A 26,408-nucleotide genomic window follows, 5' to 3' on the forward strand; every position below is an offset into this window, starting at 1 on the left:
CAATGCACTTAAACCGATTTTTTTTTTTTTTTTACTCTGATTACAACAAAACCTCAAATATTGTATGTAGAAAACATTTTCGACTGTACGTTGAAATGACGTCAAATGTAAAAGGATAACCATCACTTTCATATATTTGATGTCACGGACATCTAAAGTAAGCGTAAGCTTAAAACAAAACTTTAATACAAATTTTGTAATTAAAGTATTTTATATTCTTCTTAGTTGATAAAATTGTGTGTGACGCCAATATAGTGAAAATGTTCGTTTAGAAAATTTACCGTTATCCCTTAATTTCTTCTCTTTTTTCTTTTTGGCTTAATATTCCTCCGGAGTTGAGCGCAATTTTTGAATAAGTTATTTGCTTTTGCATGTTTTGCGTACGCAATTAGTTAACTAAAGACGTAAACGGATAGGAGATTTCATTACTCAGTTAAAAAAAGACGAACGAATGCCAATTTGCATCAAGAAAGAAAAAAGCCGGCTGAGATATTGTGAAAACGTTACAAGCTTGACTTACCTTAAATGAAGCACAACACAGAAATCGAAACTAAGCCAACTTATCATTTTCATATTCTTTACTAAAACAAGTAAGAACATTACGGTCCATTAGTACACTTATTCACTCGTTTTGATAATAATACATCAAAAATTACACATTACACTTATCATGAGAGCCCGCATCTTGAAGGATTCCCAAAATGTCATATGGCGTGATCCAAATTTTGCAAACACAATTTACTTTCAAAATTTTATCATTTTTCAGTTTTGATTATAAAAAACTCGAAATTAGACTTTTTAGACTCTTTATAAAGATTCCAAAATATAGATATGTTAATTATCTACCGTTAATTATTTTGTAACATTGCTGCTATAGACCCACTTCCATCATTAAATATTAAAAATTACACCTTCTTCCGAAAGGCTTACTAGTGCTAAGAAAAATTAAATGGTCGAAAGGGGTTCAAGAAATAGAACCATGTACTGTGATGAAAAAATTTTCATCACAAAACATAAAAAAATGGGGTTTTTTTTGTATATACATATATAAATATGTATGGCTTTACATTTCCTGAGAGTCTTTAAAATGGGATGGTATCCAAAATATAGATCTACGTGGACCAAGATCTGTAAGTTTGAATTTTTCGTCAATTTACTGTTACGAAACAATTTTCACCATAAAATATTGAAAATTATATCCTTTTACCATATAAAGATTCAATTTTCGCATGAACGGTTATATGGGAGCGAGTTCAAAAAATTGCCCCGGCCGAACTAAATTTTTCATACCAATCTAGAATGTCCAAATAACACTGGTGTTCAATACTATTCGTCCTTGCGTCAAAGCAGGTCATTGTTACAAATTTCATCAAAACATCTCAAATATTGCTACCTGTAGGTTGAACACAAAAATACATGGATAGTCGTCGGACGGACAGATAAGCTTAGATCGGTTTAGAAATGATTCCGAGTCGATGAGTATAATAAAAGATGAGCCCACCTTATGTTCTTCTGGGTGTTACGTACGTTCGCACAAACTTAATATACCCCAAGTGGTATGAGGTGTAAATGCAGATGTGCCTCTCACAATGTTGTTAGTCTATAGACGATGCTAATATTAATGATTAATACATTTATTCATAACGGTTGTTATTGCTATATTTCATATATTAAATCTTTTTCCCCCTTTTTTTTTTTTTTTTTTTTTTTAAATAGACTAAGCTATAGGGAAATATGAGCAAAATGTCAGCAAAGAATTCAAGTGCAAATAAACAAATCATTCGTTCGCTCTCATCTGAAAGTCAAAAGAAAGATTGGTCCAAACGTTTGTCATTGCGTGGCATACGGCATTACGGTGTCGGTGGCATTGGTGGCGGTGGGTCTGCCGCTGCTGCCAGTGGTAGCACAAATTCCAGCAAAGAGGTAAGATAGACTGTTCAATTGATAATTGGAATCAATTATTCATTATCTGAAGGCAATTTTTGAAAAATTAAAATAAAATTTTCTCATTTTCTTGTCTCTCTTTATTAATCAATCCATCCAGGAATCTAGAAAACATAAATTCTTTAATCGTTCATCATCTTTAAAGCAATCTACCAACTCGCAGTTGCAGCAACCTTCGGCATTAGATTCAAATGTTCAAAGTTCAACAGGCACCTTATCGCAGATGCAGGCCCCATCAACACCCAAAAAATCAAATTGGGAAGTTATCGAACACTTTAATACTAGTTCGAAAGGTGGTAAAGCCGTCGTTAGCAGTAGTTTGATAGCGGTAAGTCTTAAGGCATTTTCTCTTACTCTCTTAGCTAATCTCCAATAATTCCAACGACGACGATAAGATTTAAATTAAGAGGCTTAGATATCTATCTGCATTCAAATTATCAAAGGATTTATTGAAATTAATTACATTTAATGGGTAATTTTCTCGGACAAGTCTGTGTGTGTGTGAAAAAAATTCGTAAAAAAAACTACTACATTTTATGAATACCGAGATGTGGTTGTTGGTGTTGGTGTTTTATATATATACATATATATCTATATATGTATATATCTATATATGTATATATTCCAAGTGGCAGTACTTAATCATTATGAAGTTGAATTCAAAATATTATAAAAATGTTTGCTGAAAAGGAGAGGAAGGAAAACCGATAAAATGGCCAGATGGCTATTGGATGGACAACACAACTACTAGTAATAAATATGGTGTTCGCCTCAAATAGATAAAAAAAAAAAAAGAAAAAAATGTAGTAAATTATTAAAGTACACAAGTGCATGTATATTTAAGTACTCAGGTGCTGCAATTGACGATTTGTGGCAAGTACCAGAAATAAAAATAGAAACTGAAAAGCACTTGAAAGGGTTTGGTTCGAATTGGTTTGGTTCTTTTTAAATTTTCATAAAATTTATTTTATGCCGGATGTTTTTTGAAAAACAAAATTTCATTTTATAGGCCGGCATAACACGATGCAATATCGATGAATCCTTGGACTCTACAAATTCTAGTTCAACGTGCCAAAGTCCAATGGTCTATCAACGTGACGAAGCTCATCTACTGCAACAAAGTAAGTATTAGTTGTAATTAACTTGCGAAAGTAAAGAGGAAAACCAGAGACATGCCATTACCTAATGCAATGGAATGGCAATTAAATAGTAACAGAATTCATTCATTCTTTGACAATTGAAAGCATTCTTTTGCGCTTTCTCAATTGTCAATTACTTCAATTAATTCGATTATGAGTTTTATTCGATTCGGGTTACATTTCGATTTCCTTTATAATAATATAATAGAAGTATGAATAAAAATTATTTTATTTACGCCTATGTCCTACACCACTACCGAAGGATGGAACATATACAAGGACCTAAGAGATACTAATTCTGAATCGATTTAAGCTTCTCGGTCCGTTTGGTATTCCTGTGGTCTACAGCCTATAGGCCCATATAAATAATTTTCGAGACACTTTGACGTGCCCTTACACGTGCCCCAACGAATCCTATTGAAAATGATGTTCGTATTGCGTCATTTTTTTCATCAGTATCTCAATATTTGTAGAGTGGTGTAGGGCATTTAATGATGGGCGATGCCCAACTATAATGTTTTCATTTGAAATTTTCATATCAAATTTCTTTAATAAATTGTTACATTATTTTATCTTATGATAGATTCGGATGCCTCGGATACAGCTCGTAATACGGAAGCAAATACGAATACGACTACTGTTATAAGTCCAAGCATTTCATTTTGGTTTCGCTTAAATCGCGTCGTATTACGCTTGTGTAGCGCGCATCAGTTTAAAAATTTACAGGTAAACATAAGGAAAGATATAAAGACATCATGGAGAAGATAAGCATTTCTAATAATTAATTTTTAAAGAAATTTTTCTATATCTACTACTTATCTGCATTTTCAAGATGACAAAATAAACAGAAAAATTTATGTTTCATTTAAAGATTTGAAAAATTGTGTATGCGAAAGTTTTCATTGTAATTCCGATTAATTAAATCTAAATTGGTTTATGGGGATAGGTGGTGGTGTTGCACTTACGAAACAAAAAAAAGAAGAAACTTTCAAATTATTCTCGAAAATACGATGATTTGAAACTTTTCAGAGTTCTTGTACAACTCAACTCAATAAAGAACAAACTATTTTGTTGTATGACCTTAATAATAGAGTTTAGTGTTCATTCAACTATTTTTCTTTTTCATGTAAGTAAGTTTATGTAAGTCTGTGTTTGTTTCTGTGTGTGCGTGTGTGTGTGTGTGTGTATGTGTGTGTGTGTGTGTGTATGACAGGCGGAAGTGAAAGCGCCAAAACATTTTTCGGCCAAAAACTTGCAAAATACTGCTAACAGACACGAATACTAGTTAAATTAAAACGAAAAGAACGGAAAGGCAAGCATTTGTTTTGAGTAGAAAAAAAAAAGAAGAAAACTACCTTAGAAAATGTAAATTCGAAAACAACTTTTAAATTCATTGTTAGTGAAAATCCGATTTTCAAATCCATTAGTAATATGTGCATATTATATGCACATACTGTATAATACTGTAATGCATGTACATATACAGACATAGGTATATACTCTATTTTCATTGTTATTTGTTGTTTCGTTTCGTACGGTATTCATTAATTTTTCAGGTGGAAATGCTCTATCAACGCTATTTTTTGCGCATGAATCAAAGTACCACCACACACGTATTATTATTATTACTGGCTTTAATTGTGGCGCTCACTAGCGCTCATATTCTATTTTGCACCGTGCAAATGAAACGTTATTTGACAACAAACGTAACTGAATTTCAAAGTCAGCCGACTGATAATTTGCATACTTCCGTTGTTTCGGCGGAGGCAGCATTATATCAGTTGCCATTACCACCGACACCCGACATACCTCAGCAAGCAGCCATAAATTACACAAACCACCAAAAAAACGAAAATCTCCATGAGAATTATCAGCAGCGTCAAGTTGCAGATAACTTAAGTTCAACTATGAAAACTTCACAGTCACAACGTTTAAGAAATGTTAATTTAATACATGAGTTACCGAGCGGTGCGAATAGTTTTTTACATTCTGCCCAACGACAACAATATCAACAATACCGCGAATTATATTCGCCATTGCTTTCGCGTGGCGATTCATGGGAACGTCGAAAACGTAATAAACAATTACATGGACCTTCTCGCAAACATCGCTGTAAACGTTTAAGGTAATTTACTTCTCCTGCAACATTTCTACATAAAATTCAAATTTTTTTTTTCGCTGTCATTTTTATGTTAATGTCAGCTTTAGGGCGAAAATTTGAAAAGTAAAACGAAAGAATTATTTTAATGAAAAAGAAAACAAAAAAAAAAAAAAAAAATATAGGATAAATATAGAAATTGACGTGTTTTTGTAAAGTTAAACAGAAAAGAGAGCTAAACTGATGGAAAAAATTCCAGATGTAAAGGCCGATTTAAACCGAATCCTTGCCAAAGACGATTCCAAAAAAGAAAAATTAATTACTAGGTCAGGCAATGACTGAAATAATGAAACAAGGCCAAACGATCTTTATGAACCGACTCCCCAGCTAAGCTTTTCCTAATGCATGACTGTTGTTTGTCTTCTCCAAAATGTCCTTCTTCTTGGCCAATTTTGTATCATCAGACTGATCACACTGGAAAGATTAGAGTGATACTCTTTTCTTATTGTTTTACTGCTTTGCAAGCAATCATTTAAAGAAATGTCAGTCACATCTCAGAAAGACTCGAGACCAGAAGTATTTTAGTCGACTAGCACTACCTTAGGCACTACTAGGCACCGATAAAATCGCTCACGTTTCATTTCCAAATTTATTGTTGAAATGATAAATGCAAGTTTCGTTCACTGTCGCCAATCGATAAGCAAAATCCGATTTATTTCTTGTTAAATGGCTAAGGTGCTGTACAAATGTCATTATAGCGCCCCATCTGATTAATATCTCTCTCGCACCTACCATAGCTATCTTGGCTACCATCTTATATAGTAATTCATCTGAGATGTCTACGATATGCGAAAGTGTTCTTTTTTAGCTTATTAACGATTGCCTTATTTGCACACTATGGTGATTAAATGGCTGCTTTATCTGAAACGGATATACGATCGAATTTAAAGCCAGTTTTAGAAATCCCTCGCCATGATACAATTCAATTGATCCAATTGAACGATTTCTTGTTGAAAAAGAAAAACCAGCAACTGCGGTTAACAGGCACCAAGCTATCCTCCTGCATGACAACGCTCGGCCACAAATTGCAACAGTTGTCAAAGAGATACGCTGTTGCAGTTTGAATGACAAGTTCCGTCGCACCCAGTGTGCTCAGCAGACAAGGCGACTTCTGTTTCACTTATCACTTACTCAGATCGATAGATTAGAGGGCTTGACTGGCACGCGATTTCGAAATGCCGAAGAAGTACGAAAATGGGTCGATGCGGCACCGCCATCTTGTCAGAAAGATGGGCAGTTATAAAAAATGATCAAAATACTTTCAAGCATCTAAAATATGTATAATTTTTTCATACAGCGGCGATCATACATATCTTATTAGTGAGTTAACTTTTTGACTTTTAACATTTTGAGCTCATTTATGTCAGTCTTAATCTCGACTTGAGAGTTGCATTAAAGAAAAAATTTCGAAAATTTGAAATATGCTTGGAATCTATAATCTGAGAATAATATAAAACCTTCGGTGAAGTAAGTTGGCACATTTTAATTTATGCATAAGCGCTTGAAAAAAGTCCTATAATAACCTGTGATTCCTCCTCTCTCTCTCTCTCTCTCTTTCTGTAGATAATTTGTTCTACGGTTTTTCTTCATACAAACGCTAAGAATTGAGGAATATACGGAGAAAAAGCTAAAAAGTGACGTTATATAATATAATAATTGTGAATTCCTTTTGTCTTCAGCTTTTGAGGTTTTCAATTCCCTGGACAGCTGTCTTAAGCAATATTTTTAGTAATAAATTTATCATTATCCCCTTTTTATGTGGCGCAAATAAAATTTCGTATTTATTTGCTGTCATTTTGTACTGTCACGGTTGTAAGTAATGCATACAATTTGTTTTGTTTAGTCGATTTATATTCACTCCGTTTGCTCGTTTACATCTTCGATTAATTGAATTTATTTTTTAAACAGATTTTAATGACGGCTTCTGTTCAATCTCGCTAAATATATATGTAGCCTTTAATTTACAAAATATTCCCTTAAGTGGAAGATTAACCAAAATAACTATAAAAGACCTAATTGATTGTTATGTTATGGTGTATGTATGTATGTCTGGGTACTTGACAAAGGCAAGTAAAAACGGCAGGCGTTCAACAGTAATTACTCTTAAATCGCTGTCGCAGTGAGATTTCTAAGAATGCGTCACATACGAGACGTATGCATTCACTTTATCATTCCATTATGTGAAATACAATTATAGCCATACATATTGACAATTTGACAGGTTAATTCATCTTGACTACGTCACTGAGTGACATTTTTTTTTTTTTTTTCAAACTTTTCAATATATATACAATATATATATATATATATATTTGAAAGCAATTGGATTAGTTGGATCTGTCTGATAGGCGACAAGTCAGATAAACGGCCATCTAAAATGTACATTATTCCTAATGAAAAGCCATTTAACTGATTCCCTCATATATGTATGTAGTAAATGTGTATATAAGACAAGGCGCGGTTGTAGATTGTTTTTACATGTTTGTGAAGTGCTGATGTAAATTAAAATGAAATGAATTCTAGATTGATCCTGTTTTTATTTTATTTTATTTAATTTTATTTTATTTTATTTTATATAATATTTTTTTATCTAACGGTTTATTATTTTCTTCTCTACTATGCATTTTTTATAGCATACAAATAACTAAGCCATACACAACGTCAATGATGTATCACAGTAGGTTGTTTAAAGAGAGTTATCATACTATTGCTCCTACTACTCCTTCCAGTTTGAACAGCCAATCAAATATAGAGCTTGAAGGAGCATATAGGCAACGGGAAGTGCAGCAGCAGACTGCAACTGGTAACCATAACAATAGATTAGCGGTAACAGAAGAAGAACTTCCCGCCAGGATAGATAAAGATAAAGATAACAGGCAATCATTGGCTGAGAGAAAAATTCATAAAAAAATTATGAAGAGTATCCCAATACCATTCATATCGCGCCAACAAGAAATGAAATTCAAACGTTGGTTAACTGAAATGCATCAGCAATCATCAAAGAGACGCTACAAGCGTTACATTCCCATGAAAGTTAAAAAGCATTCAATGAACACATTCCAGGAATTTTTGCAACCAACAACAAACTTTTATACGTTGTCGTCAGATAGGATGATGCATAACAAAGTAGTTAATCAACGCAATAATTTACTCTCAAAACATGTTAATCAGCAACAACAGCATGGAGAAGATCTACAAAAAAAACAACAACAACAACAACAACAACAACAACAACAACAAGAGCACAACAACCGTAACGAAGAGTTTCCCATCATTTCAATGGCTTTGACAGGCAGTAGTGGCAGGATAAGTAGCAGTTTGAGTGATAAGATTGCACTTAACAAACTTATCGTCAGCTCGTCAAACAACAATCCTTCAATCACCACATCAACAAATCCTGATAACATTTTTTCAAGTCCTGTACATTCTTCAGCTGAGGCTACATTCATTTACGTTCCAAACACAAGCGATAATAATGATAACGATAATAATGATAATCACAACAATGATGATAATAATGATAAAAATGCTGAGGATAGAAAACAAATCGATTACTTTTGGGCCATAATTGCGAACATTGATGAGAAATTGTTAGTTTTCTTCATAGTGATGGCCGTCTGCATATCCATTTATTCGTGTAAGTCAAAATAGGCAAAATTTCAAACACATGTGATATATATCTGATCATTAAACATACAGCATATATTTACAATAAAATAATTGGATTTATTCCATTTTTGCATATAATCCAATCGATTCAGAAATTTGTTTTTTTTTTTTTTTTTTTTTTGGTTTCAGTCCTGCTATGCATCCTCTCTAAGCCAGCGGTGAACGAAATATTTTTAGTTTTGGTATCGTATGTCATTGTTGGAACATTTGTCGCCATTGAAATTGTGGTGGGGTACGCTACACTGCCAAGGTAAGAAATTTTATTTACACATACTGCAGTAAAATAGAAATTTCTTTTTTGTTTTTGTAAATGCGTGCCTTCTAAACAATCAAGGAAGCATTGATCTGTGATTACTTATCGTATTTGAATTTTTTTTTTTTTTTTGAAAATACAAAAAAAGGATTTTTACCGAAACTCTACAATTTTGCGTTTATATGTTAAATTAATTTTAACAAACTAAGTGTAGACATATATGTCTCCGACATTTTGGTCGATAATCTTTTGAAATATTTCTGATGGATCTACAACATCAATCATACCAAATTTCTAGGATAGTTATCAGAAACTTGAACTAAGAGCTGCTACCCTATTAAGAGAGTTCGGTACGACATTGTCGGACGGACAGATAGTTGCTAGATACTTTTAATTTTATATTTATAACGATTAAAGATTGCATCTTGCCTATTAGTCAACTCTAGACGTTCTACCTGAGATGCGCGACTTAACCGCATCACTTGTTGACGGTAGAGAATAAAGTCAATCATTTGGGCGGGCTGGAGCAAATTCACATTTATTTGCGCGATTGAGTTTAAATCCTTCCAAGCATAAAACATTGTCTCACATGGTGGAAGTCTGGTCTTTGCTAATGTTCCGAATTGGACCTCGGTTTTTTTTTACATTATTGTCGAATGTCGTTCACCTATCATCATCCCTTGTTCATTTCGCTTGAATTTTAGAGGGATTCGCGGATGGAAATTTGTGAGTCATCACAGTTCTTACAGTTAAGTCCTGTGATACTGTGTCAAATAACGGACACCTTCTTGTATACAAATGCCTTATGAAAATGCTTCAAAATTGTTTGTTCGCTTAATGTTTAGTTCCACAGCGATGGTGAATGAAATGTGCTCGTCTTTTTTAGGTTTGAAGCGTTCTATCAATTTTTTTAAAGATTGACTGGTCAAACCGCTGCACGTCGCTAACATTGAAATTTTACGGTTGAAAACGAGCAAAACATCCTCTGCGTTTTCCTAAATTCAGAAGCTAATTCCCTCAAGAGTTTTTCCATAAGCCTGCGATGCGCTATTATCTTTATTATTATTATTTAAAATTACTTTTTTCAGAATTTCAATTCATTTCCAAAACTCAATTAGTTTCAATTGGATTAATTATCTCGCAGCGCCCCAGGTCACCCCAGGCCCACACAATACAATGTTACTTAACGGATCTAATATATATATATATAGTCAAAGTTAGAGGACTTTTAAGTCAGCTATTGGGAGAAAAGCCATAAATTCTTTCGTTGATCTATTAGGACGCAAACGCTCATTGTTTATATCTACTCATTATATTTGAGGATGCGTGTAATGTAACGTGTGTAATATACAACCGGTGCAGTGCGAGTTTAAAGACGAAATTTTCAATACATTTCCACTGCACTGTACTTGAACCGACAGAATCAGAGATTTTATGCAATAAATGTTTTCTTGATTTAGTTGGGACTTTCAGTAGTTCTATGTTGGGATATGCGTCCATCCGCCTATTGGATATTTGAAAGTTGAACGTAATCTTTTCATAAATTTCATAAATACATTAATTGTGAAACTAAACCAATAGAATCGATTGAATGAAAGGAACAAATATATATGTATGAGTTTATATCTGTAAAAGTATTAGTTACTCGATAATATAATGCTTGATTAATTGAACTTAACATCTGTATATGACATCGATGTTTATCGTTAACTATTTCTTCAAAATTTTCGCATGAAAATGATCGTGAATTACAGTTAACGAAATGCTTCTAAAAAGAATCAAGGAACATCGTCTTCAAGTTGCGAATATGAAAGTCAATGCGTAATTTCTTGTTTTTTAATTTTCTCAAGCAGTCGTGAGAAATTTTTGAATATTTTTAACATTCATTTCACAACTAGTTGTTCGAATTATCGTTAGTGTTATTAAGCAGATATTCGTACGCTTATTCATTCATATGTATGTGTATATATGTATATAATACAATTGCAAATCTATTAATTATTTATTATTATATTTGTATATGAAAGTGTATCTATTTACCTAATTCTTCTTATGCTATATTTGTGTTTCTCTTTCCATTATCATGTTGCTCCTTTGGAATACACACCCGTTATATATATATATACAAATAAACAAAACAACAAACATTTTAAACGTATACTGACTTGTATGTATGTACGTACGCCCTGACAGTAAATCTTTTAATGGCAGTGTTTGTTGTGCCATTTTTATCTACATGACATATACAATGTTACCGTTACGTTTGCGAGAATCGTTGGTCGGTGGTTTTATATTATCGAGCATACACATCTATACAAGCTTACGTTACGCTGATGGTATATTTTACTGGCAAGAGGTAAGTACCCTGCACTACAGGAATAAGATAGCGGAAAAATGTAACGAAACTAGAGAGTGAAAGAGAGAAGCGGGGATGAATACACTGTAATACGCATTGATATTTAACTTCTCTCCTCTTTCACAAACCCTCCCATATACTCTACTTATACGGGGTGTTGAGCTATGCGAAAACGTATGAAAATAGAGCAGAGAATGAGTGATTGACATCTAGAGACACAACAAGAACAGTAACACTGGCAGCTTCTGCTACTGTCGATTTTTAAGGTATACAGTGTCAATGTAAAATTAAAGATTGATGTGCAAGCAAAATTTAATGGCGAATGACTAAAAGTCAAATGGAAATGTTGCGGTTAGGAAAAGTGAAAGCAGCTGATGAAATATACTCGATGTGCACTTATATACCTGTAGCTGTGTAAATAAATACATAAACATTTGTTTTTTTTTTTTTTTTTTCTTTTCCTGAATATGATTTATACTTGAAGGTAGTGAAAAGCTTCCTACAGCGAAGCGCGGTTGAAAAAAAAAAAAAGGAATAGGATTGAAAGCTAGATGCTTTCCTTTTAAGTAATCAGTTATGAGTTTTCTGAGAAAATCCTTTATATTTAGACTTTAAAGTTAATCTTGATTCATGAACGGATAGTTAGAACAATAGATATATACAGTGTTTTTTTTTTCTTTTTTTTTTTTTTTAGCAAGAATGCGCCACTTGGACTCAGTTCTTTTGAACTGATATCACGACGTGGTGCATAGTTTGTTGATGTTACGCTTCATAAATGCCTGCGAATTGTAATACGAAAGTTTAGCTTTACGCGGGCTAACAAGCAATAAAACACGAAAGTGCACATGATGAGGAACGTATAGGACCGTACGGTGCAGTGCAGTGAGCTGCGATCAGCTTTTAGCTTAATTTTGTCAAATGTCTTAAATCTAAAAAGCTGAAAGATCGTGGACTCGCAGCTATATCGACAAGACTGGAGACTTTCAATCCGAAACTATTCCCAACGGTGACGGCTATTTGTAACTTAGTAGCATATATTGTTAAGAGGGTTATCGTACAGTTTACGGGTCATATGATGATGATTATTTTCGCTAAAATATTGAGAGCTTGGAACTTTTTCTTCGCCAATAAAACCAGATTGTAGCAGATAGGAGCGATCACCGCGCTTACTGCCAAGTCAAATTGAAACAGTGTAAAAAAAAAGAAGAAAAGTAGTTCGATTTGTTATAAACTAATCGACGTGATTCAGTTATCCAAAACAAAGTTTGCTGATCGTAGTCCGCCATAAGCTTTTTGCAACAAAAAAAATAAAAAATACTAGGTCTTCAATATATCATCTCACGTGTATCTCACGTTTTTATGAAAAACAAACACATTCGTGGAAAGCAAAAAAAAAAAAAAGAAGAGATTTATTTAGTTTGAAAATGGTCTGGATGTGGAATGAAATTTGTATTAGAAATTAAATTAATTCATTTACATAATTATTTAATCGTTCTAGTTACTCATGAATCGTTTAACTTTCTTTCTTGTCGATATTCTGCAGTTATTTTGTACGCTAATGGCTCTGTTTTTATCAAACCTAACTGGAATTTATACACACTGGCCAAAGGAAAAAGCGCAGCGTAAAGCCTTCATTGAAACTCGACAGTGCATTGAGGCTCGTTTACGTACACAACGCGAAAATCAACAGCAGGTATTTATTTTATCCCTTATATATTCGTTTGTACATGTGTTTACGAAAAAGTTCATATCTAAAAAAATTCCGACATTTTTCTGTGTGATTGTGTTTACACAAGTCATTGTAAACAATAGCGTCGATTTCGGCACGAAACGTTGCAGCATATTTGCATCGCTAACATCCATCAGCGAATTGCCTAAAATTTGTAGTCTTGTTCATGTTTAGCTGTCCATCTGTTAACTTTGGAACAGTTAAAGCTGATGTCATAGAAGAGATGCCAGTTAACTGATAACTGATATTGAAAACCACACCACAAGCATATATCAAAAATATCAAAGATGTAATCACATTCATTTATATCCTCCTATAGAGAAAATGTATCAACTGATAGAAGGAGAGGGACGATCGATACCTAGTGGTTGAAAGCGTAGTAATAGGGAATCGTAAAATTTCAATGAAAGTAGTATGCTGTTTACTTTATTTAATGCCTTTTGCCGCAGCAATGCGAAGGCAGCAAAGAAGAAAAAGAGCGAATAAATAAACGAATGAACGAATGAATGAATGAATGAACGAATGAATAAATAAATAGCTATAAGCATAAATAAAAGTTGCTATTGTTCTGCTCCTTGTTATCGTTTTGGTATTATTGTCAGTCATTGAATATTATACCACTATTGTGTATTCGTTTCGCTTCCGTTTTACATCTAAAGTCGCTTCATATAACGCGTTCATATCCAAGGCGTCGTTTATTAACACTCGTACACGCGTGCATTTGTATTGTACAATGTCGTAAAGAAAAACAGAAGATAATGAAAGCATTTTATGATATACTTTATGTATATGTAGGTGTGCATGCACGCATCGGTAAATATTTATATATGCAACAGTGTAGGTATGTGCGGTTTATGCTTCATTTCAAGTGTAGTTCCTTAAATGGCTTTACAAAGTGCGAACATTTGCCAAGCGGCTGCTTAAAAACAATCGACTTTCATTGTACTTAAAAGGAGCAAATAATGAAATGTACATACATTCACTTTATATATTATATATAGCAAAACCTGAAGACACATTAAGTGACTGCGAAATATTTAACTTTCAATAGATTGCATGGACGTACATCTAAAGCGCGATTGTATTGCTATGAATAAAGTGAAAGCATTTGATCTTTAAAGAGATCGGTGTTTAAAAATCCATCCCCACGCATCAGAGTTCTTAATCTCTACCTTTCGCCGCCTCTTTGTCATATACGCAAATTTCTAAACTCCTAAAACTGGCGATACGAAGCCAAGACCATGCGTTCATAGGTCTAATTGCGATACTGTACATAAACAACCCACTAATGTATCCATAGGATCTGAAAAACAAAAGCTTGACCATATCCTCTTATATATAAGAGGCTATATTAACTTATTGTCATGCTAAGTTCGAAGAAGACTTTTTAAAGAAAGTTTTTAATGTATTGTGCAGATTACCATTTTAACCGTTATCTTGTCGATTAATTTTTTGTCAAGGCTTTCACATATCACATACTTCAGAATGTCTTGCAAAAGATGCGTCAATTAGAAGAGCTATCGCTAAAGAAGTCGCTAACAAAACTACTTCGTCGCTGCAAATAGATAACTTAATCGCTTATTGGTGCCGGTTATCGTTTGCACTTTACCAACATACACTCTTCATAAGCATGCAGTTCCTCCTATTTAATTATGTTATTCTAATGCATATAAAGTATTCTTTTCTATATGTATAGATTTGCCAATACATACTAGCACAACTTTTCTCTTCTTTTTTTTTCTTTTACCTTTTCCATTTGAAAATATGCAAGAAAAATTTTCGAAATAAGAATAAGAAGAAACGAACCCGAATTTTGTGATAACCATATACCGTACGTCCGAGAGAAATGAAATTTCAATCGTTGTCCTCAATTGTTGCCAAGGCACTCGCAGTCGGGAAATTGATACGTGTACTCATACGTGTAATAAGGTTTTCACACTTTTAGGTTCAGGAAGGCTGTACAAATAACTTTAACTCGGCATGAGATTCTAAATCGTCCAAATCGCCCATCTATGGAAATCACGACATTATTACCGCAATATCAAGCAAAGAAACTAGTGGGAAAGAAGCTAGTGGCTCAGTATTATTATTTATTTATTGCTGTATGAAATGAGAAAGCTTGAGATACAAACACATTTGAATTGAAAAAATATATAAAATCGCTTATACAAGGATGTGTAAAGAAACGTATACAGAACAGAGACGTATGAAGTCAAAATTTAGTCCACCTTTCACTTACAACATCTAGCAGCGAAAATCATTTACTTTAAAACACAATCAAATATTTTATATATAACGTTTCTATTATACCCTACGTCACTTTTGATATAAGGATATATTAAATTTGCCCGGATGCATGCGACATCCAGAAGGAAATAAGATAAATCCAGCTCTTATTATGTCAATCTATTCAGCTCTCATTATGTCTATCCGTCTGTCCGCATTTATTTTTTTGTGTTCAACCTCCAACCGGAAATTTTTGAGATATTTTATGAAGATCAATTTTAATACTCCGACAGGCATTGAAAGCCTTTAGAAATGATTCGGATCGCACTTCTGATATTACATCTTATTTTGAATGAATAACTGCATTAAGCAAAGTAGTGTAGAGTATTTATTGATGGGCCGTGTCAAACTATCGCGTCTTACTTGTTTTATTGTGCATTTGTAAGAATTCATTTATCTTAGTGCGTCTTCTAGCATTCACCTTTCGAAAGGTACAAAAAAAACAAAACTAAAATTCAACTTTAACTTAATATCTTGCACTCACTTATGCATGTATATACAATATTGAATGAAAGCTTTGCCAATTTCTTTATCGATCAAGGGAAAATGGGATGAATCTATAGCATCCAGAGCACGTTATAATTTATATTGATACGGGCACTGGCGAAAATAGAAACATAGAGTTGACCTCAATGCGAATGCAAATTACTCAGTCCATTGGCGATAAAATAGCTATCATTCGTCATAAATTTCCTATGGTGTGAAGATTCATTCTTACCGAACGTTCACAATAGTAAACAGGTAAACAGGTTTGATTATTATCCTACACCACTTTACCGTTTTTCATATAATGATTTTTCTAAATAAGACGTTATATGGGAAGCGGTCGAACAATTTTCATTACCATCCGTCCTGGGTGAAAACCTGTTTGGCTATCGAATGTCATCAAAATATCACAAAATTTGCAACATTAAAATTGAAAACAAGACAACAAAATGACAGACGGACATCTTAGATCGATTCAGAATCCATATAATAAAAGATGAGCCTATCCCAAGTTGTTCTGGCTGAATAGTATCCCTTCGGTTAACGATTACAATAATTCATTTTATTTTGAAAGTGAACCAAGTCCATTTAGATATAAAGAAAAACCTGAATTTTTCCACCCATCACTATCAACACTATCGGATAATTAATTTATGTTACGTAATACTCAAAATATACAAAAACTATGTCTATTAGTGCTTGGCAATATTTTAAAATTTATTGAAATGCAAATCTTTAAATAACAAACAATGCACTTATCCCACTTAGTAAATTACCGGCTCATCTTAACAGGTCTCCCCATATATGTCTCAGAATATCGTTTCAGAATCGTTTACTGTAAATATTTTCGATTAAATTAAATCGGAAATTAATTGTCTTACTTTGTCCACGCTTTCCTCGGCCTGTTTGTTAACTCTTTCATCCGGCTTTATCATCTGGCCGTCTACTCTGCCTTTCTATTTTTTACCCTACTACGGAGATTGTCGACTAGCAAAGTTTGTAAATAGCTAAACTGAGCTTGAAGTTAGAAACTTCTTGGTGTAGATATCCTCTACTTTGAACGATTTCTTCCAGTCATTTTGAGAATTGGTCGTAATCGGTCGTTTAAAAAAAAAAAAAAAAAAAAAAAAAAACTTCAAACAATTTTAACCAATGGGCTAAAAATATTAGCCGAAATTAATTTAAAATACGATATTGTCGAAATGATTAATGATAAATATTGTCGCGCACTCGTTATGGTATCGGATATTGAAGATTCGCTCTAAGCCTAGCTTACCCTAGCCTTTCGATTTGCTCACTTTTACATATTGTGGACATAAAAGTATTTAACATGTCTTGCACTATTGCTATTTGCGGCAAGAAAGTGATTTATATTTGACTTGTTTGTATAATTGTGTATATGTGCGTATATCTTGTATTGTATTGAAATTTAATCTGAAAAATTTTTCTTGAAAATTTTTAGCATAAAGCTTTCTATAACAGTTCTTCCCCCCACCCGCCCCTTTAGTAACTGTTATTTATTTTTATTGTTGTGCAGGAACGTCTCTTATTGTCAGTGTTGCCGCGACATGTTGCGATGGAAATGAAAGACGATATAGCCGGACAACCGCGTGACACACAATTTCACAAAATTTATATACAACGACATGACAATGTCAGGTAAGTGTGAAGAATGAGAAGGAAATTTGAAATTGTTAACAGCCTTGAATAGCAACAAGTACATACGCTTACCTCCCCTCCTAAACACACACATACACACACATACACACATATACATACACGCACACACATACACAGATACAAAATGCGAAGAATTGAGTTATATATATTGAAATGCGAGGAATTTATTCATGTGAATGTAAAAGTGTTTGAGTAGGAAACCCTTTTTTTTTTTTCTCTTCTCGTATAAAATTACAATCATTAATTTATTATGAGATTGAAACACATTCCACTTATCACGGTAAAGGTGTATTCAATGTGCCGTTACGGTTGTAATCTTGATATCTGCTAAATGTCGCTTTCCCTTTCGCATGACATTCTCGCCATTATGCGAGACAATTTGCGGCTGGATGAAGTGGCGAGATGAAAAGTTCTGCTAATTAACATTTTGTGACTATCAAGCACTTCCATGATTTCTTTACACTTTGTGGTGTTTTAAGCAGTCGAGTAAATTTAATAACAAGATTCGTTTATAAAAATTTCATGTATATTCTGTGTAAAATATTCCCGAACAATTAAAGAAAATAATTCTATTCATTAAAGTATTAGTTCGGCTTGGCCTTCCCTTTATCTATATTTTTCGTAAGTTCGGTGAAGTATATAGCCTTCAATTACTTGAGCTTTCAGTCAATAGTTCTTGCAGAAAATGATCGAGATTATGTTAATTAGATGCTAGTTATGCGATTGACAAATTTCGATCGTCATATCATGACAGTACTTACAAATTATGTTCAAGCATTTATCTAATGTTCGACGATTTATACAACGATTTTCGAACACCAGCCCTTTGCTTATGCGAAGACTTTTGCTGTTTTTTGCTATGGAAACTCGACAAGACCAATGCAAACTAATTAATGGAATTCTTTTAATGTTTTATACCGTTTTTAAATGATTTCTATCTCAGGCATACGTGACACGCTCCAGGATGATTATCACTTTTGCAGCGCGTAAGCTCACGACAACTTTTTTTTTTTTTTTAATACAAAACTTAGGGCACACAATTGTTCAACACATGTTTCCATTGTGAAAACTGCACAGCTCTTAAGTAACACCAAAAAAAAAATTTAAACATATATTTTTTTTATATGTATATAAAATAGGCTTGGCCTAAGGCCCTTGGATGGAAAATTGTTGAATAATTAAAGAAGAGAAAGCTTATTAGATCTTCGAATTAGTTACCGTGTTTTGATTCTTATTTTTATTAAAAACTAGCGACCAAACCTTCATCGTTACCCTAAAGGAGATTGAAAGAAAGGAAAAGAACTACATTTTATCGGGTGGGCCCCGCCGATTTTCTCTATTTTCAGAGTTTAGGTGGAAGCTTACATGGTATATGTGTGACACTTTATGAAAATGGGGAGAACAAAAGTGTTTCATAGTTTTTGTTCCATAGACATGTAGGCGTAATAGGCGTGTCCTTTGAGCATTTTTGGTAATTTTCAAATTTTTTTGCAAGCTTTTAGGCGTTACCTTCATTTTTGCGAGCGGGGGAATATTCACCGTAGATACTACTATACCGTTTGCGCGGACCATCAGATGGACAGATCAACGGACGGACATGCTTAAATCCATTGCGAATTTGAAATTGGCCAAGAATTCCCATATATATCTTACGAGATTTTGACGTGTGCTTCGGTGAGTTATAAAAATTTTGAAAAAAATGCAATTAGAGCACATTATAAAATTAAGTAGACGTGGCCGATTTTTTCGATTTTTGTACAAATTCTATAGCATTGACCCCAAAATATAAGTTTGAATTCTTATCGATTTATCGATTGCAGTTTATAAGTTATGAGGAAAAAACTAAGGAGAGGTGTTCTCAATTTACACGGTGCCGTGGACGTGTCATTCGAGCGATCTGCCCCATTTTCGAATACCAATCTGCATGGAAAAAGTTGCAATGTTTTTGCAAATTTGATGTCGATGGCTTCAGCTTTGCGGCCAAGAGAATGGTTACGATAAACGGACAGATGGACATTCTTAAATCAATTCAGAATTAAGTGCTGATCAAGAATGAATATACTTTTTGAGGTCGCTGAAGTCTCGTTCTAGTCATGAGATTGGAGAGACAAACACGTCCGAACAGAATGAAAGGTTTAAATTTTTAGTTGCAAGTTAGAAGTTCGAGTACATTGTCCCCGCATGAAATTCACTTACTGGTTTTCAATCAAATTTCGAATATTAATAATTTTTTCTCTTGACAAAGTGCTTACTATTACTATGTATGAAACTAGGTAGAGTAGAGTATTGTGATGATACGGTGCCAGTATAACCTTGCGCAGAACTATTAATATAAATATTTCATGCAGATCGCGGAAACGCAATGATAAACACAGTATTATTCAGTGATGAACTTGAAATAAGTGAAAGTTTCGTAAAGCGGCAGTGAAAATATTACGTACTTAATAGCGTACAATCCGAATTCAATGATGAGTTTCCTAATAAATTTGATAAAGAGTTGATCTAGATTTGCACTTGAATGCATACCTTTCTAAGGCAGGTCGAAAAAAACTTGATAAATTTAATTGTGGGTTAAGGTGTGAGATCACGTAACCATCAACTTAAAAAAAGAGGGCTTTTTGATCATTTCCATGGATGGAAGGAAAGGCAATGCAATAATAACATATTCCAAGGTTACTAGGAGTAATACAATAGCAGGTATTACAAAACCCAAAAATATTAAAAAATGGTTTTCGTGAGTTATTTGTAATTTAAAGGCTCTACCGTAAGTAGGGTAACTAAAACCAAAAGCAAAAAAGCAGGAATGAAAAATCATTTAATATACGTTTCTATGTCTCGAGAAATACTGAAATATTGATTTTTTCTTTGTGATTCGTGTCTCAATGAAAATGTTCAACTTTTGACAGAGCAAAGGGTATTTTGTTTTAATAAAAATAAAGTGAACTCACATATCGACAATATGCTGCGTATTTCCGTGTGAAAAAATTCTGGAAAGAGTTCGCATAAAAAAAAAATATAAATTGCTCGAGTTAAGTCACAAACGCCCGTTTGAAGAATTGTGTCTCGAGAATAACGCGTTTCATCGTAATCCGTGCACATCGAACCTTTGGGACTCATTTGCACATTGAACTTCAATTTTTTTGCATTATTTCATATTGCATTTCTAAAAAACATTCTCTTTTTTTTTTTTTTGCTTTACTTTAAATTTACAATTAAGACAAAAAAAAAAGAAAAAAATATTTACAAATTTAACGTTAGTCAACTTTACATTTGTTTACGAATCTCTCCGCGATGAGCATTACAGTTCTCACAGTTACAAAGGAAAGGATCTAAACGATTGAAAATTTGAGAAGCTTCGAGATGCGTTGACGAACCGTGCCTCTTAGAATGCAGTACGACATTTAGTAATTTCTTAACAAGCGATGAGATAAGCCAAGCTTATGCTACGATCTTCAAGTTCAGCATAAACAAACACTCGCATTTCATACCTGCGAGCAAAAGGATATAGACTAAATCGATCAAGGAGCATGCCTACAGAGCATTACATAAACTTAGAATTCGCCCGCTTTCTCTGGTTTGTGCTCGTTATTTATCAATTACAAATATTTATTATACTAGAACGAATACAATCGGCCACGCCCAAACCCATATTGTAAGGAATGAAGATTTACTTTTTCTCTTACATCTTTAGTTCTTTCGAGGATAAAGGTGGTGGATATAACAGATTCAGCTGCAAGCGAACATAATTTTCTTCCTTTCTTGCCCTGCATAGCTTTTTTGACTAATTAAAATTATGTCGTGTCCAAAATTGTCTTCTCTTTGCCATTCCTGACTATTTAATCGATCGTTTATAAAAAAAAAAAAACGGATATAAATTTTTCAGGAAAAACTTACAATGGTTTCATTAATTATTTGCACAATTTATTTTAGTTCGACGCTCGCTTTAATATAGTATTCGACTTAAAGCTCTTTATTTGAAAAATTGTATCATTTTTCCTTTTAACTTTCCTTTGCAGCATATTGTTTGCTGATATTTGCGGTTTTACTAGCCTCTCCGATCAATGTACCGCTGAGGAATTAGTACGCTTGCTGAATGAATTATTCGCCAGGTAATTATCATTTGTCAAGTTTACAAAATTAATTAGAAAGATTTAATGCTTCTATGTTTATGTGTATCCGCCTGAATGGCCGTAGACAAAGAAGCTCCATGTTCGTGGGTTCGAATCTCAAGTGCGGCAGAGTTTCGACTAAAGCCTTTAGCCTTAGATGCACACTAGTGCTTTGAGACTTTAATCGTAGAATTTATTTCTCTGCCTGAATTAAAAATAATAATAATAATAATAATAATAATAATAATGTATTTATGTGACTTGATTTTGATACCCTACAGCATTTGTGCTATAACTGTACAAGAAGTACGCACGAATTTATGCAACACACACAAGCCTACCTTTTATTACACCGATCATGAATCGATCTAAGTCTGCCTGTCCGTCGGTCTGTCTATCCATTTCGTTTCCTTCTGTTCAACACACAATTTGCAAGTTTGGATATATTTTCATAAAATTGAAATTTCACATTCCACTTCTTTTTACCGAGGGACGAACGCTATCCACGCATTAATAATTCGAATCAAATCGTTTTTTCGATCACTTCGCACATAGCTCTTTATTTGAAATAGTCGTTATATTAATAACCGTACTGTGATGTAGGGTATTTGAGGATGGACCACTAGCCCACTAGAGTGTTTTTAATAATAAAAAACCTCTTTCCAAAATCATTGATGAATACTTTTACATTTAAAACGGAGTACTTTTGTTACAAAATTTAATTCATTCGCTTATTTACTTTCAAAGTGAATATCGTTAATGAAATGGTATCGAATTCTCATCGTCTATGCGAAGTAAAAAATGTAATAGTGAGAATTCAGGACTAATTAGAGTACAAGGTGATGCTAGTACTTTTGTTTAGGCAGAAAAATGTAACGGTTGGGGAAAAATGCGTAGCTAGTTAATAGGCGTTAATTTTTTAGAAAGCATTTGGAAATTTTTAATTAATATAATATTTATATAATAAATAATTATTTTATACATATTAATTTCATTTTATTTTTTTTTTAAACAACACATTTTAGATTTGATCGTTTGGCATCTGAACACCATTGTTTACGCATTAAATTATTAGGAGATTGTTATTACTGCGTTTCGGGTTTACCTGAACCTCGACCTGATCATGCTCATTGTGCCGTTGAAATGGGTTTAGATATGATCGATGCAATAGCGTAAGTTAAAAACAACTAAAAACCACGTAACGCAACAAAATTTTATGCTTTCAAAAAACATAGAACTAATATGAAATATATTTATGGTATTTCTTTATGTTTTGGAAGAGGAATAATTAAAAGGTCCATATAATCTATATAATAAAATATTTTCACTTTCCTGACAACGTTTTTCCTAATGTTTTAATGATTTTTGCAATTAGCCGTAGCCATGCAAAACATTAATAAGTCGACTTAATTTGTATCTAATAGTAAATTAAAATTCATAAATTTATATGAGTATACGGATCATGTTTCTGAGCTGTTAGACATACAATGCATAATATATGTCGTATGGCCTATGCATGTGGAAAATTATGTAAAATATTTTGTTTTTTTAATCCATTGCAAACTGTCAGACATGAAGAGAATCACCGTCAATGATAAACTGAAGGGAAGTGAAATGGACCCCGGTGGTATAAAGGTCACAATTAGTTAGGCCAAGCAGGCTTTGCACATTTCAAGTCGATCTTCAAAAGCTAGTAAATGTGAAATGATAAATAATTATAGTGTACCTTAAGCCTTATAAATATTTTATATATATATATATATATGTATACCTTATATATATATATATATATATATATATATGTATGTATATAAAATATCATCATGAAATATTTCATATTGCGCGTTCATTGCGCGTAAAAATAAAATAAAAAACAAAAAGAAAATAATGATATAAAAATTTTGTGGCACACTGTACAGTAAATATTTAAGTAACATTATCTAAATAGCATTAGACGTACAAGAGTGTATATGTTGATGTTTTATGTACTTGCAGTTTGGTACGTGAGGTAATGGCGGTAAATGTGAATATGCGCGTTGGCATACATACGGGTCGTGTTCATTGTGGTGTTTTGGGTCTCGTCAAGTGGCAATTTGATGTGTGGTCAAATGATGTAACTCTAGCAAATCATATGGAAAGTGGTGGTATACCAGGGTAAGTTGCTTCTAATACATACTGTCACTATGCTTCTTCTTATGAGGAGGTATGAACAATATCATTTGTGAATTCGGCTTAAGTAAATGAACGCACACCGTTTGCAATAACCAGACCAGAGGCTGTCTAAGCTCATAAATACCACACACACAAAATCCGACCGTTCGGTTGTCTCCTTCATACGTTTATGAATTCGCAAAACATAGAAACTCGCATATTTCATACTTTCATACTTAATGCTAGAAATGTGATTTGAAAATAATTATATTTTATCCATGAATATCTAATATGGGAAATAATCTTTACATCTTTTGCATAAAATGATTTAAAATAATGCGTTAAAATTTTCCTCATTCTTCCAAATGACATCCTAATCAAGCAGGTCTTTACCTAATTCGCACTTTTATCACCAAACTAATTCAAATTATCGTTGAATCAACTTATTCCACAGTATTGGGTTGGCAACTAAGTAATTGCCGATTTCAGCTATAGTCGTGTCTCACTCCCATTTTTATGATATCCGTATATGTTATAATCATTTTCTTCTTCTTCTTATATATGTTAGCTGTCATCCTTACCCAGCTTTACAAGTTCATTGCAGAGATATTTTCTTAAGGTTTTTTTTTTTTACCTCAATATTAATATGCGGAGTTGCGTTATTATTTCCATAAAGGAAAGAACGCAGTGCAAGCCGCCAAAAAGTTACGTGATGTATATGGCAATAAAGCACTTAAAGAAAGGCAATGCCGAAATTGGCTTGAAAAATTCCTTTCTGTAGTTTTTTTTCCTAACGATGACCAACATTCAGGTCGATCAGTTGAGTTTAATGAGGTTGAAATCAAAACCATCATCGAAGCGAATTGTCACGTACCTACACAGGAGATTGCGGAGAAGTTAAATGTTTCACATATAGCCATCGAGAAGCATTTAAAACGAGTCGGTCCCGTTAAGAAGCTGGTTCCGAACGATTTGAAAGGAATTCATCTGACATAGCGCACCAGCGCTTGTGAATTATTGCTTAAGCGCAATGAAATCGATCCGCTTTTAAAACGAATTATCACTGGAGACGAAGAGTGGATCGTGTACAACGACGATGTCAATCGAAAACGATCGTGGTGCGCACCTAATGAGTCATCGCAAACCACTTCAAAGGCACATATTCAACAAAAGAAGTTTTTTCTGTCAATTTGGTGGGATAAGAAAGAACCGGCGTATTTTGAGCTGCTTCAAAGGAACTAAACCATGGATTGGGACGTATACTGTCCACAACTGGACAAACTGAATGCAGCGGTCAAGGAAAAGCGACTAGAATTGGTTAATCGTAGAGGCGTCATTTTTCATCAGGATAATGCTAAGGCCACACATGTCTTTGGCCACTTGGCATAAATTGATGGATATTGGTTGCGAATTGATGTTACTCCCCCCATATAGCCTTGATGTCGCGCCATCGGATTACCTCTTATTTCGACCCCTGGACAACTCGCTTCGTGGTAAAATTTTCAATGATTATGACGCTATAAAATTTCACTTAACCCAGTTTTTAGCCGGAAAGGATCGGACTTTCCAAGAGTGTGTAATTTTTAAGTTGTGAGCGAGATGGCAAAAGGTCATCGAGCAAATACATTATAGATTCAACTTCATTCCAAGTAAAAAAAAAGCTTTTATTTCATTGAACAAATCGGCAATTACTTAGCAAACCCAATAAATAATAAATCAAGTGAGAAGGGTTTTTAATGAAGATTGATAACAACATTTCCTATTAATACAAAATAATTCGGTCCACAACGGAGATAAAAAGGGTTTTGATAGAATTAAAAGGCCGTTTCGAAAATCGAAGCGTATTTCGAGGGCCTTGAAAAATCTTTCTATAAAAAGTTATCGGAATTTCCCTTTCAGGAGATTATGTTCAATAAAGTTGAGTTTAGCCAAAAAAAATTGATTCTACTTAGTCTTGCAACCTTTTGCCCGATGTCTGGACACATGACTGTTCTAAGTGGAAAGCATTTAATTTTACTTTAACCTTTTGCTGAGGATTATGTAAACGAGAATGAATTTCTGCGCAATGTTTAAGTGTTAGTAACTTTTTTATTATTTCAGACCTTTAAGTCCGGTGTTTGAAAATAAATATACTGCGGGCGTTTACCTTGACTGATTTCTCCGATTTTGAATACCAAACTATATGTAAGAGAATATTGGGTGTGTCTACCAAATTTGAACCCGATAGCTTCGTTTTTACAGGCAGGAGAATTATTATCACAGATATTATTATTATAGAGATGCGGAGAGAAGGAGGTGCTTTCATCCTAATTATATATTTAGTAAGGCTTCTAAAGCTTTCAGTCAAAATGAATATACACCTCATCCCCTTTCTTTTTCTATTTAAACTTTTGCCTCAGGAAATGTAAAATTTTTAAGCATTTCCTCCTAAACAGTAAAAACTTTCTA

The 26,408-nt window shown here is 33.5% G+C and overlaps 1 protein-coding gene across 2 annotated transcripts in view; it reads left to right on the plus strand.

Annotated features, from left to right (window-relative positions):
• LOC119632699 overlaps positions 1–26,408 on the plus strand; it is a 78,258-nt gene that overhangs the window by 18,536 nt on the left and 33,314 nt on the right. For both annotated transcript variants that reach the window (XM_038025742.1, XM_038025741.1), the window contains exons 2-14: positions 1,717–1,923; positions 2,045–2,272; positions 2,954–3,065; positions 3,667–3,809; positions 4,640–5,208; positions 7,875–8,878; positions 9,040–9,160; positions 11,357–11,519; positions 13,063–13,212; positions 17,558–17,679; positions 21,717–21,809; positions 22,835–22,981; positions 23,805–23,963. In XM_038025742.1, the coding sequence (XP_037881670.1) occupies positions 1,735–1,923; positions 2,045–2,272; positions 2,954–3,065; positions 3,667–3,809; positions 4,640–5,208; positions 7,875–8,878; positions 9,040–9,160; positions 11,357–11,519; positions 13,063–13,212; positions 17,558–17,679; positions 21,717–21,809; positions 22,835–22,981; positions 23,805–23,963 (3,200 nt within the window). In that variant the 5' untranslated portion in view covers positions 1,717–1,734. The remainder of the gene's footprint in view (positions 1–1,716; positions 1,924–2,044; positions 2,273–2,953; positions 3,066–3,666; positions 3,810–4,639; positions 5,209–7,874; positions 8,879–9,039; positions 9,161–11,356; positions 11,520–13,062; positions 13,213–17,557; positions 17,680–21,716; positions 21,810–22,834; positions 22,982–23,804; positions 23,964–26,408) is intronic.

This window comes from Glossina fuscipes, unplaced genomic scaffold, assembly GCF_014805625.2.
Source record: "Glossina fuscipes isolate IAEA_lab_2018 unplaced genomic scaffold, Yale_Gfus_2 1, whole genome shotgun sequence".
In the NCBI taxonomy this organism is placed as follows: Eukaryota; Metazoa; Arthropoda; class Insecta; order Diptera; family Glossinidae; genus Glossina; species Glossina fuscipes.